The sequence below is a fragment of the Semicossyphus pulcher genome, unplaced genomic scaffold (assembly GCF_022749685.1).
Source record: "Semicossyphus pulcher isolate SPU_LCO1_2020_fin unplaced genomic scaffold, fSemPul1.0.p SCAF_5, whole genome shotgun sequence".
Classification (NCBI taxonomy): Eukaryota; Metazoa; Chordata; class Actinopteri; order Labriformes; family Labridae; genus Semicossyphus; species Semicossyphus pulcher.
The window spans coordinates 18,350,994-18,364,175 of record NW_027211726.1 but is presented as its reverse complement, the minus strand read 5'-3'; the positions used below and the strand labels follow the sequence as shown (position 1 = coordinate 18,364,175).

The 13,182-nt window shown below is 43.1% G+C and overlaps 1 protein-coding gene across 2 annotated transcripts; it reads left to right on the top strand.

Annotated features, from left to right (window-relative positions):
* The first annotated feature begins 675 nt into the window (after positions 1–675).
* Positions 676–13,165, top strand: casd1 (CAS1 domain containing 1). Of its 2 annotated transcripts, none has more exons than XM_069681828.1 (18): positions 676–889; positions 2,140–2,236; positions 2,492–2,612; positions 3,142–3,186; positions 3,286–3,348; positions 3,450–3,494; positions 3,596–3,719; positions 4,084–4,298; positions 5,644–6,063; positions 6,198–6,287; positions 6,389–6,508; positions 6,914–7,070; positions 7,189–7,268; positions 8,281–8,382; positions 8,512–8,652; positions 8,841–8,918; positions 9,245–9,337; positions 10,801–13,165. In XM_069681828.1, exons 1-18 carry the CDS (start codon positions 790–792, stop codon positions 11,062–11,064), a joined length of 2,355 nt encoding a protein of 784 aa, XP_069537929.1. In that variant the 5' UTR covers positions 676–789; the 3' UTR covers positions 11,065–13,165. The 2 variants fall into 2 exon arrangements, with proteins under 2 accessions (XP_069537929.1, XP_069537928.1); XM_069681827.1 differs by having other exon boundaries at positions 676–1,048.
* The last annotated feature ends 17 nt before the right edge of the window (positions 13,166–13,182 follow it).

Below are 13,182 nucleotides of genomic sequence, written 5' to 3'. Positions count from 1 at the left end.
AAGTGACTCAGTGTCACTGACATTGGCTGGTATTGCTCTCCCTAAAGTCAAAGCACTTGGTTCCAAGAAGGGGTAATTTAAAAAAATATAAAGCTCCTGTGAGGAGTTTTTCGCTGGTTATGAAACAGACTTAAATTAATTCTAATGACTCTATAAGAGCTACAAAAGCAAACCAGACCATCAGCAACAAGATTGATTATTTAGTTATTTTTAACGCCTCAAACTGCTAGTGGGGGGGGGGGGGGGTATGTGTCAGACAAAGTGATTAACTGCACACTGCCAAGGCAAAATTTTAAATTGAGCGATACATATGACTGTTAAAGAAAGCAGGGTGAGATTTAATGTTAAAAAACACCACTTAAGCATGTACAGGACAAAATCGGCAAAGAGATAACAGGTAGGGCATGGGGTGGGGCATGCTTAGGAGTGGTAAGCCATACTAACAATCGCTTGACAAGTAAAACTGCATTCGCAGGACAAGTAAAACTGCATTTTTTTTAATCTTTTAAAGACGCATCGATAATTCCCAACACAAAACTCCCATTTTCAAATGCCAGTCATGCCATTCTGTCATTGAGGTAAAAGCAAAGTACACACCCACAGGGCCACAGTGAGTACGCCCTCATCAAACAGGTTGAACTTTGTTCAGCTGTAAGTTCATTGTGGTCACGGAACTTCAATGAACACCACGACAACATCCTGAAGTTACTGTGGTCTGTCTGGGTACTTTAGTGGAATTATCCACACTTCAGACGACGACTATTATTCTTATCTGCACCTGCTGTATTGATGGAGAAGGAGAAGGAGAAGGAGAAGGAGAAGGAGGAGGGGGTGTCGCGCGAGCCTGAGGAGGCAGACTTTGCAGCGTCGCCGCGTCACTGTTGCTCAGGTGCTTGTTGTCATGGAGGAGCAAAGATGGCGGTCCTGGCCTATAGCCTGGGCAAACGCGAAATAAATCAACATTTCACCATAAAAAATGCCAAATTGATATCGCTGGTGGTTGTTATTCTACTCGTCGTGTTCCACACAGCTTCGCGGTATTATGGAGGTGAGTGTCCCCCCGTTTATTTGAGCCTCTGTTAATGCAGCCCGTGAAACACTTTAGCAGATGCTAATGCTAACTAGCTAGCAAGCTGTTTGTGTCTGTGTGCTGGTGTCGTTATGCAGTGCTGCTTTAAAAGGGTGAAACACACAACTCGCAAACATTTGACAGTGCAGATATAGGATTGCATAAGTAGATCAAATTCAGTTTCGATGAGTTAATTTAATTTGACTGGCTAGCTTAGCTGAATGAAGCTAACTCTGCGTGTAGCTGTGTTTACATGCTGCTGTCAGGACACGCTTGATTACTGCTGGGGAGCCGCATGTAGGCAAATGTAGCTAACAATTGACAGGACGTGGTTTAAAGTAATAAGAGGCCAATAGTATATATTGCTACGCTATAAACAACGCTTTATAGAAATGTGTTTTAACACTAAAAACTAACTCCAGCTTCAGTGTTTATTGAAACCTTGTTGTAGCAGCCTGCTCTCAGTCTCTGCTCTTTACCAAGTTCAAACTGTTGTCGGAAAAGATAATTATTTGCAGTGATCGAGATGCACACTTTGCTGGTGTAGCTGGTTGAAATCTTTTTCTGCTTGACTGGCATTACCCCAGAGATGAACCATATAGAAATATTACTATAGCATACATCCACCACCTCCCAGCTGGGCTGCACGGAGTGGACATCGTCCATGAAAGGGGATGGGAACCAGAGACCTCTGTGTGCACACTTAGAGCAGCTGCTTTGGCTGGCGGTGACACTAAATGCCCACATCTCTCGCCAGCCTGCAGACCCCTCATGCCCCCCTGTTTCTATGGATTTATTCAGTTGCAGATGGCTCCTTTCATTTTGCACACAAATGAATAGCAGGCGAGATTTATGGTTGAGCTAAATTGCTGCTGATGGCTTCATTTTGTACTGTGGCCCCTAGCAGAGCCCTGTATTGTATACAAGTCCTTTGAATACGCTGAATGAAAAGCCAGGGTACTGTTGAGACAGCAGGTTTCACTCAGAGTAACAGAGCAACTATGGGAGAAAGGCAGGGCAGTGTTTTTTTGTCTGGTCTTACTGGTAGGATTTTTGTGTCTTGCCTCCAGGCGGAGACTCATGTGAATGGCTGCTGTCCAGAGGACGTTACTTGGGGGAGAACGTATGGCAGCCGTACGGCTGCATGATGCACAAATACAAAAGCATGTGAGTCACATTAACTGAATGTTACTGTTTGTACAGGATGTTTGGGACAAATATTCAAGTGTGTACCAGTGAGCTGTATCTGTATTTATGAGCCATATAACCAGTTGAGAAGATGTTGTCACATGGGCAGATAAGGTTTAACAACATCTGCTTTTATTATGTTATAAAAGAACAACCAAGCACAGGAGTGATTGCTATCTGTTGTTGTTCAAGTGTATGTTTTTCAGATTCCTCACCATCATTTTTGTCTTACAGTGAAGCCAAAACCTGCCTTGCTGAAAAGCGGGTAGCCTTTGTTGGTGATTCACGAATAAGGCAGCTATTTTACTCCTTCATCAAAATTATTGACCCTGAGCAAAGAGAAGATGGAAACAAGGTACTTATGAAGAGCAGCAACATGTTAAGCCAGGGTTTTTCTTTGGACATTTTTCACCGTGGTAAAAAATTCTACAGATGTGAGGCAGTGCTGAAAATGATAAGGTGCAGATGTAGATGATGCAATGTCCGACATTCCTCCATTTACTCTGCACTCATTTGTCTGTAACCCAAAAGTATTCCCTTTTAAGATAAGATAAACTTTATTGTCCAGGAGGGACAAATTGGAATCGTAAAATTCAGCTCTGATTATTTGGCAAAATGACAACATGCATAATGTAGGCCTGTCCAATCACATTTGCACAAGTGGGAATCTTAAAATATTCCACCATTCATGATCAATTCACTGCTACTTTACTTGAAAGCCTGACAAACATTATCAAGTGGTTTGCACAAAAAAACCTCAATGCATTGAAATTCAGCTGCGCTTGTAACTATCTTTGATGTCATAACAAGCAGGGGAAAAAGAGGAACACTGTCTGACTAACAGGCTTTCTCTCTGTCTGTCCCCATGTACGCTATTTCCGAAGCACGAGGACATTTCCTTTGAAGATGAGACTTCCTCTGTTAATGTGGTAAACTATTTCTGGATGTGTTTTTATCTCCTGTTCTCAGTCTGTGAAAAAACTCTGATAGAAGATAAAAAAAAACATCTACGCCCTCTTTGTGTTCAGGACTTCCTGTGGTATCCAGAGGCAAATAATTCGATGAAGGAGCGCTTGATAGCATGGACGCACGTGAGTAACACTGCAGAGTCCTGTTAACAGTGGAATGTGCATAAACTTAAAATCGTCGTGTGGTTTGCTTTTCTAATTGTAACGTCTCTTATGTGTTGCAGGAAGCTTCAGTAAAGCCAGATGTTGTCATCATTGGAGCTGCCACAGTGAGTTGATTAATGAGTCTTTAGCAATGCTGCACGTTTCATAAAGGACAAAAACAAGGCTGAGTTATGTAATATCATCTGTTAATATCCATTTACCGTAGTGGTCCATCAAGCTGCACAGTGGCAGCGGCGAGGCCCTGCAGCAGTACAAAGTCAACCTGACAGCCATCGCCGTGCACCTGGAGAGGCTGGCGGAGCACGGAGAGGTCTATTGGGTCCTGCAAGGTGAGCTCTATGATCTGCCATCTCTGTGGGGTCAGTGACGTATCACTGCCTGTTCCCTTCTCTGCAGTGATTAATCCCTCATGTGATCGCTGCTTTCATGTCAAATGGGATTACCATGAGAACAAGTTGATACTTCAAAGCATTTTTCCAAAGTGTTCACACATTCCAAGTCTTTTCACAACATCCAACTTGCATTACTATGATCTTACTTAGGCTCATTGTCATCTATAGTCGGTCACATTTCCATATATTTTCTTTTTGATTGATAAACACTGAAGCATATTCAAACAATAGTCAAATAAGAACACTAAAACATGTAGACTGAATCTCTCCTCCTTTTCACACCAAACCCTCCGTCCTCTAGACCCAGTAAATGAGGAGGTGTTGAGTGACAACAGGAAAATGATCACCAACCAGCAGCTGGAGCTTTACAACGATGCGGCGGCGGACGCTCTCAACGGCAGCAAGCGTAACGGCAGGTCCCGGGTCAAGCTGTTTGCCGCGTCCCGCCAGGCTGCGCTGGAAACCATCACCCAGTCAGAAGACGGCTTGCACCTACCTGAGGGCACCAGGAATGTGGTACGCAGAAATTCTGTTCATTTAAGGTTGTTTGCTGGAAATTAGATTGTTCTAATCAGTGGTTTGGGTTCAGCTAATGTGGCAGCACAGTCCTTTTAGTATTTAAAGGGGAATTCCAATATTTTTTTCTACACTGGATCAGTTTGTAAATGCTCAGGTAGATTCTTCGGCTGGCAGCTGCAACATGGCTGTAATGGCTGAAAAGTACCGTAAAATATGGTGTATTTTTTTTTTTCATCTGAAAAGTGGGCTGCGTCCTACATACTGGTGTGACCAATATACCAGTATAAAATGCGGAGAAAGGTTTGTTATTGTGTCACGGTATTTTACCCAGACGATGGCGCTATAATCTAGTTAAAGTTTTCGGTTGTTAAGTGGTGACGTCACACCTCCGCATTAAACTCTTTCCGGTGTCCAAGCTGCAACGTCTCCTATTTACAATATGCCCCACTGCTGTTTTGACTGTGGCTTCGTCACAGACACGCACCGCTACCGCTAGCTACAGCACCGGTAGCTAGCAGGACAAACTCGACATGGCGAAAACAGATGGTAGGCTGTAATTTGTGTGTATTTTAATGCGTTTTAAATGAAAATACAATGCGTCTTATATTCCGGTGCAATCTGTATTAGGTATTTCACGGTTATCCTTTGGGGGAATTAAAGTTGGGCAAAGTTGTTCTACTAACGATCTGAAAACATCAAATAAAGTATAACAACAGTGAATTAACTTTTTTGTTAAGCGTGATAAAACCCAAAAACATAAAACAGTCTTTACATTGCTTTCTTCAAAGTCACCAGTCTCCATTGACAAAAACACAAGTTTTATGTTGCAGAACACAGGAGTTGCTTGTCTACCACCAGCTAGACCAGTTAGGTAGTTTGTATTATTGTGTGACTTTGATGTTTTAAAGCGTTAGCTCGGATCAAACACAACACAAATACACAAACAAACCAAGAGTTCCAGGCCTCGGTAGATGAGCAACTCCAGAGTTCTATGAGGTTAAATTACCGTTTTTGTCAATGGAGTCTGGTGGCTTTAAAAAGAGCGATCTTATGGCTGTGTCTGGTTAAAGAAGGATCTTATTCCTTAACAAAAAGGAACATTTTCTGAAGCTATAGTTTTAGCCTGTCAGGTTTTTTTTTCAACACTTTTAAAAGAAGATCTGGAACATTTGTCCCAAAGGATTACATTGCAGCCATTACAGCCTGTGAAGTAGCTGCAGGCTGAAGACATCTGCTGGAGAAATTCACAACACTTGACACCTTTTAGTCATTAAGCTCCCTAAACATGTGAAAATAGGCCCTTCAAGTTTCATTAATAACTCACATCTTGATCCTCCGACAGGGAGCCATGATCCTCATGAACTCTGTGTGCAACAAACTACTGAGGCCCATAGACGGCTCCTGCTGCCAGACCGTACCACCCCCGAACCTCCTCCAGAAAATGTCTGCGATATTCTTCCTGGGCTCGGCCGTGGCCTTCCTGGTTCTCCACATCCTCGGCAAAAACCGCCACCGCCGCCCTGTGCCCCCGGACGTGGAGAGTCTGGAGGAGAAGAAGCCGACGACTGCAGCTGTCCCCCTGGGTCCAAAGGCGCCGTTCCAGGCCCTCTGCAGGATGGGCATGATCATGGGCTACTTTTACCTCTGTGACAGAGCGGACGTGTTCATGAAGGAGCAGAAGTTCTACACTCACTCCACGTTCTTCATCCCGCTCATCTATATATTTGTCCTGGGAGTGTTTTACAATGAGAGCAGCAAGGAGGTGAGGGTTTTTAACTGTGTGCCGAAACATTAGAAAGACATCTGAGTTCTTACAAAAATAGCAAAAACACCCTAAACTCTACTTACCTTCCTGTTTGCAATAATTAATTCAATGTGTTTCTCTCGTTCAAACAGACTAAATTACTCAACCGAGAGCAAACAGATGAGTGGAAAGGCTGGATGCAGTTAGTCATCCTCATCTATCATGTATCTGGAGCCAGCGCTGTGAGTCTAAAATACGTCTTCTACACGTCCATTTGGGAGTTGCTCTGAGGCAGAGAATTCTGAATTTTAAGGGGTGAATTATTATGTTTTCTCTCTTCCAGTTTATTCCAGTGTACATGCACGTGCGTGTTCTGGTGGCAGCGTACCTCTTTCAGACCGGCTACGGACACTTTTCGTTCTTCTGGCTCAAAGGAGACTTTGGACTGTACAGAGTTTGCCAGGTGAGGATGCAAATCTCATCATTAAGACTGAATGTTACTACTATATTACTAATATTACAAATACTTTATCATTTAAGATTAAAATGCCATCATATAATTAAGCAATATCACATGAGAGGGAGTGATGTTGTACTTAATATCATCACAGGTGTGATTCGGTTGTAGGCACGAGGCCGCAGGCTGAGGTGGAGTGATACACAGAGTAAAAAGTCCCAGTGATGTTGTACCCTATATCACTTCTCACCTCTAAATGCCTCTTATCCAAGCAAATTACTTGGTCGGGACTAACTGCTGTATAATTGAGAACATAACACACTGGTAATTCGTTTGAACTTTTCAGGCGTGTAATTATCAGTGAGTCATTAAGTTATTATTGCTTCACTTGTCATATTGTTTCCTCTTCAGGTCCTTTTCCGTCTTAACTTCCTGGTCCTGGTGCTGTGTGTGGTGATGGACAGACCCTACCAGTTCTATTACTTTGTCCCGCTCGTCACCTTCTGGTTTGTCGTCATCTACGCCGCGCTGGCCATGTGGCCTCAGATCCTGCAGAAGAAGGCAAACAGTAGGTGTCTGAATTTGTGCAAATCGAATTTCACTGTATTTGCTTTACCCACTTGGGTCATACCGCCATATTTAGTTCCACTGACTACATGTGATACTGTGTCCTGTTTTGTGAACAGATAGCGGCATGTGGCACCTCGGGGTGTTGGCGAAGCTGCTGGGCCTCCTGCTGTTCATCTGCTTCTTTGCCTTTTCCCAGGTAGATTTGAAAAAGATCACCAGTCACAACTTTGAAATGTCTTTAGATAAAGAATTTATATTCCAGCTTTTATCTGATTATTTCATTAGTTATGTTTTAAAGGAGCACATTTCGATAGGAAGTGTAACATACTTTATTGACCTATTTTGTCATCTTAACTGCTGTTTTTACTGAAATTCACTCTTAAAAGAACAATATTTAACATTGACAGCTAGTGTCTAAAAGGGTACTGCAGTCCAAATTCAAAATATTGGAGAGCGTTGTCTCCCTCCGTCCCCTCCTCCCCAGATTAGAATGTTAGTCTTTCCTGCTTCATTGTTCTGACTGTGGCCGGAAAGCACAGGGGAGACTAATCGGTCTGCCCGAGGGACGAAGCTGCCGCTAACTTCGGGGCTAACTCCCGTCCCTTTACACACACAGCAGCGAGCAGGACGCAAGACAGGGGAGCGTGGCTTCAGTCTTGAGGAGTATGTGGCTTTATTACACACACTGTCGTACTGTATGAGATGGGGTTGTCCCCCGGGGGGCCGTTTCTTGTTACAGAAACTTGTACGCTATCGTACTGTACAGCCGTTCTGTTATTTTCTCTCCACTCCCCGTTCACTCTCGTAACTCATGCGCGCACACTCGCTTCCTGTCGCTCTCACTCACTCGCTCCACCACCCACACCCACGCACTCAGCTATTCCCACACAGAGCTACGCTTCTAGTGCAACACGAAGCTCATGTGGGTTGCCAGTTTGAGGACACTGAACCCTGATAAGCAACGAGTCGCGCAGGACAAAACACACAGACGTCCCGCACTGGACTGGAAATTTTGAAGGAGAATATACTGGCTGCTGCATTGTTGTCAGAGAAGCCAGTATTTCAACTTAGCATGTTTCCTTAATCTCTGATGACACATCATGGCCTTTTTATGATACATTCCAGTAAATATATTACGTATTGTTCCTTTAAGTTGTTAATTGAAGCCTTAATAATGTCATATCCGTGTTTTCCCATTGTGACTCCAGCGTCTCTTTGAGAACATCTTCTCCGTCTGGCCGCTCTCTACCCTCTTTGAGCTGAACGGGAGCATCCACGAGTGGTGGTTCAGGTGGAAGCTGGACCGATTTGTAAGTCAAATGTGTTTTTGCTCCTGTTGCAAAAATCCACGTTCTTTGAAATGTGATACGTGACAGAGAAGATGTGAAGCTTTTTCAAACTTTGTGAAGTAGCTTTAACGTGTTTCTGTTCTCTCGCAGGCGGTGATTCATGGCATGTTATTCGCCTTCATCTATCTGGTGCTTCAGAAGCGCCAGGTGCTGTCAGAGGGCAAAGGAGAGGCTCTGTTCTCTGCCAAAATTTCCAGCCTGCTCCTTTTCCTCTCTGTCGTCTTCTTCATAGTAAGACTCCTCAAACTTGTTCTCGTACTGGTACTGGGGTTTAAACAATTTTAACGTCACTGGACGAGCTGGTTACACTGGGTGGATACTTGCCACACCTCGCAGCTGCCATGGCACATAAATCTTTGCGCTCCTGTGTTTGTCTCAATGGAGTTCTCTGATAACCCAACTTCTCTGTCTCATTCCAGACTTACTCAATATGGGCGAGCAGCTGCAAAACCAAAACAGAGTGCAACGAGATGCATCCTTACATCTCCGTGGTCCAGGTAGGATTTTCATCGTCCATCTCTTCCCTCCTTTTTCTTTAATTATAGAACTACAATTCAAGTTAATCGCTCGTCTGTAAATCTGTGGATTTGCTTTGAGATGACGATAATGAGTGAACAACAAGGGAGTTGCCTCTTACGTGGCTTGAAATAGAACTATCATCATGCAGAGCTGATCTCTACTGGGAAACCTTCTGAAGCTGTTAATAGCTTGGTCACTCTTACTTGACTGGTTTCATCTTCTTGACTTCAACCTGCAACTTAAAATAAAAAAACATCTCAGTGTGTGTTCATGCTTTGACTCTCAGAAATTTCCGCCTCCACAGATCCTGGCCTTCATCCTGATCAGGAATATTCCCGGCTACGCCCGCTCTATTTATAGCTCATTCTTTGCATGGTTTGGAAAGATCTCCCTGGAGGTAAGACTGACGTGGAAGCAGTGTTAATTTTGGCAGCTATTTTAGATTTAGTCTTAAGACGGAAATGTTTCTTAGTTTTAGTCACATTAATTTTTACCCTTTATAGTTTTAGGACACTCAACAAGTCTTAGTCAATAAAGTCATCACTCTTCAGTCATTTTCTCAATTTTCTCTCTTTCATCTAATTAAATCAGTCTAATACAGGTTCGATCTGCCGTAAAGTGCCGTCCTCTCATTAATTATTTCCTGACGGTGTAAATGGAAGCTTCTGTAACGTACCGTTACGCATGTAAAGCCAGCAGTTACAGTAGCACATACTACACATTCATCTCTGGCCTGATACAGCAGCAGAGTTGGTTTTTACCGTTTAATAACTTTCATATATTCAGCATCGCTTCTCATTTAAACAGTCCTACTGAAGCAGACAGCTGATGACCGCTCATTTTTGTGTGGAAGAAGCGCGTTTTGAAGCGTACTGTTAAATAAAGAGTAAAGAGTACGCCTTTTCTACTGTTGTTAAGGCAACCACCAAATCATTAGCTGTCATTTTCTTAACCGTTATATTGTAAACTGAAAATGAGAGAAAAGGGCCATGACGTCTGGCGCTTCTCTGCTTTGAGTTGAAGTTTTTTCAACTCGAGACGCTCAGAGCGTTTCCTCGAAAGCGCAAGGTGCAGTGAGCGGAAAAACGCAGGGCGCTCTGCGACACAAAAGCAGCGCCTAAAAAGCGTCCCTCTGATTGAAAACAATGACAAAAAGCCGCCCCCCGCTCTGTCTGATCGGGACCTAAGATGGCCTTTTTTCTGTGAGCGTGCAGAGAGCCTAAAGCAGAAAGCCTGAGTTCATAACCACCTCCGTCATACCTGTTCGTTTTGCTCTCGTTGTTGTCAAGCTGCCACTTTGGGCCATTATCATATGGCTGGGTCGGATTCAGGGGGATCCGCACGCCCCTCAACCAATTCAGCCAGTTAAAGGAATATGTTGCCTGTAATTTGACGGATTAGACGCACAGCGGGGGAGAATATGCATTTTGAATGTCCGCCAGCCCACCACGAAGAAGGTCCTGTCTTGTCTTGTAAGGGAAAACAAAACATAGTTGCTGTCAGAGTTTTTATTATCAACGATCTATCTCTATCTCATCAACGTCTCGTCTTCGTCGTGGAAAAAATGGGTCGTTGACGAACATTTTTCGTCATAGTTTTCGTTAACGAAATAAACACTGCCTGGTAGTAGAGCTAATAATCAAAAGATAAAAAGTTATTAATGTAGCCTTTTAGTAGAAATCTGCAATTAAGTTATTTGTGAAAGCTTAAATAATGTAATAAAATTAGTGGACAGGATTAGCAGTGTGAATACAAACAGCGATCAAAAAGCAACAAATTACCTTAACAGCTCCTTATGTGATGGGAATCAGCTCACATCACATCACACACTTGTGATTGTGCTTTCTTTGTCTCCCCCAGCTGTTCATATGCCAGTATCACATCTGGCTGGCTGCAGACACCAAGGGAGTTCTCGTCCTCATCCCAGGAAACCCTTCACTCAACATCCTGGTCAGCACCTTCATCTTCGTGTGCGTGGCTCACGAGATCTCCCTCATCACCAACGACCTGGCCCAGGTGGTCATCCCCAAAGACAGCGTGTCCCTCCTGAAGAGGCTGGGCGCCGTGGGGCTCTGCAGTCTGGTTGTTCTGCTGCTGGCCAGGGGCAGCCAGCCCGGAGCCTGATGGACACCCTGTGGACGGCAGATTGGACAAGCTCCAGCTGAGTTTGAATTGAGGTACAGATCCAAACCGGGAGCGGGCCCGGTGTTTTAACGTACTGGTGGCTGCAGGAGAGACAGAGTGTCTCTCTGCTGGCCACGTTTGAGCAGAGTCGCTACTTTTTTGACTGCTGTGAATGTCGCACACTGAAGAAAATAAAAACGGTTGCTCCTTTCGGGGCAAAAGATGAAATAAAAGAACAAAAACGTTTACATCCTGTGGATTCAACAGAAGAGCAAAGAAGACATTTAGACATGTGGAACCTTTTGAGGTCCTCTCTTTTCAAGGCCTCGAGCTTCACGTGTGAATTTTTGCCTCAATTTAGCCAAACACATTAACAAGAAGTTTAATTAGTGTCATACAGTTACTTCCTGTCATTACTCCACTCTGGCAGGCATCACTTAGGCACACTCTCCGTCCACATGGAAGTAGCAGCTGAAGGCGTTTTCACTCAGGTGGATCCATAAACTACATATTCAGATATCTATTGTGCTGCATTTTATTACCAACATGACCTTGTACAGTATTCCTGGTGTTAGATATCTAAATATGCAACACATGGACCAACAGCTGGGCTCGGTTGATGAAAAAAAACATAAGGAGTGCAATCGTTAACATGTTGGATCCTCCCTCGACACGTTCGCTAATGTTTTCGTGAGTCATTTTAGAAATGTGCTGAAAGGTACCGTGGTCACCTGTTGTAGCTCTGAAATTCTATGTTATATGTACAGTATTTAATGATTTAAATTAAGCTTATATTTTATACAGGTTTTTTTTCTTTTTTGGGCTTTGTTTTATTTTGTACTTTGAGCTCATGACTGCTGTTTGTGAAGGATGTATTACATAGTTTTGTACCCATCCCAGCATCTCAGATGATGACCTGCCTCAGAGACACGTCGGAGGATGAGCCTTTACAGCCTCCCTCCCGTCTGTCAGCTCACTTCATAGTCTGTATATATTTGTATGATAGAGTGCGAGACTTTATTTTCTACAGCAAAGCTTCTGCAGTGTTTTTTAGACCTCTAACTTTCCATTGCCATTAAAAACATGCCTCACAGCTCCGATGGAAATGCACTGGCTTGAACATCTACAACAGGACTAACAGCTTCATTTATCGCAGAGCCAGTGAACGTTTCCGTCTGCAGTGAGCGAGCGAGTGAGTGATTGCCTTTGAACACGCAGCTTTTCTCAGCAGCGTACGCACACAGCACATGTTCAGATTTCATGTCTGTGATGTCGCCCGGGATCACGACCTTCTGTCACTCTGCGTCAACGTTCAAAGTAATGCACTGACCGGACCTGAGAAAACATTTTACTGTTGCTTCAAGGAAAATATGTATATTTTGTCAGCTGACAAACGGGCGATGTGCGTTTTGCCGATATATTCTCACAGACGTTTAAGAGAGATTAGCACTTTTACTGTAAGACCTGCATTTGTTTTCATCTTTGCAGTTAAATACGACGTGTAACATGAGACCAGAGCAGACGCTTTCTGCACTTTTTGGGGTATTTAAGATGATTTATTTGTTCATTTGGCAGTTACAAAACAGTAAAATGTACAAGATCAGAGCTGTTTTGCAATTTAAGTTGTGTTGCATATCTCATCTACCTTAGGGTAGGAGAAGACTGCAGTGTCAATCATTTTCTACACGTTTATGTCTTTTAAAGAAAAACTAAGAATGAACTTTCTTTTCACAGTGGAACAATTTGTCTTTAACTTTAAAGGCTCCTCCTCTCATTAATGTGATTTCAAACTGAATTAGAGCCAAGTGAATTTCTTCCTCGTTGTAAAGAGGAGAAAGACACTTTCATTGACATGTAAAGTTTACTTGTCCATCTATTACTGCTCAACAGAGATACATTTGGTAATGGTTTCAGGCCTTAATAAATCTTTTTGGTCATGTAAAAGCAACAACTATTTATACCCCTGTGCAGGGCCTATTTGAAATATGTTACATGTAATTTTTTTTGTGGTGTCTTAAAAATGTGAAATGTATCCATATTATTTATAAATGCCTTTATTCTGTTGTACATTGTTAATAATACCTTCATAAAATGAGCTGGTTTGGAGTCTTTTCTGGA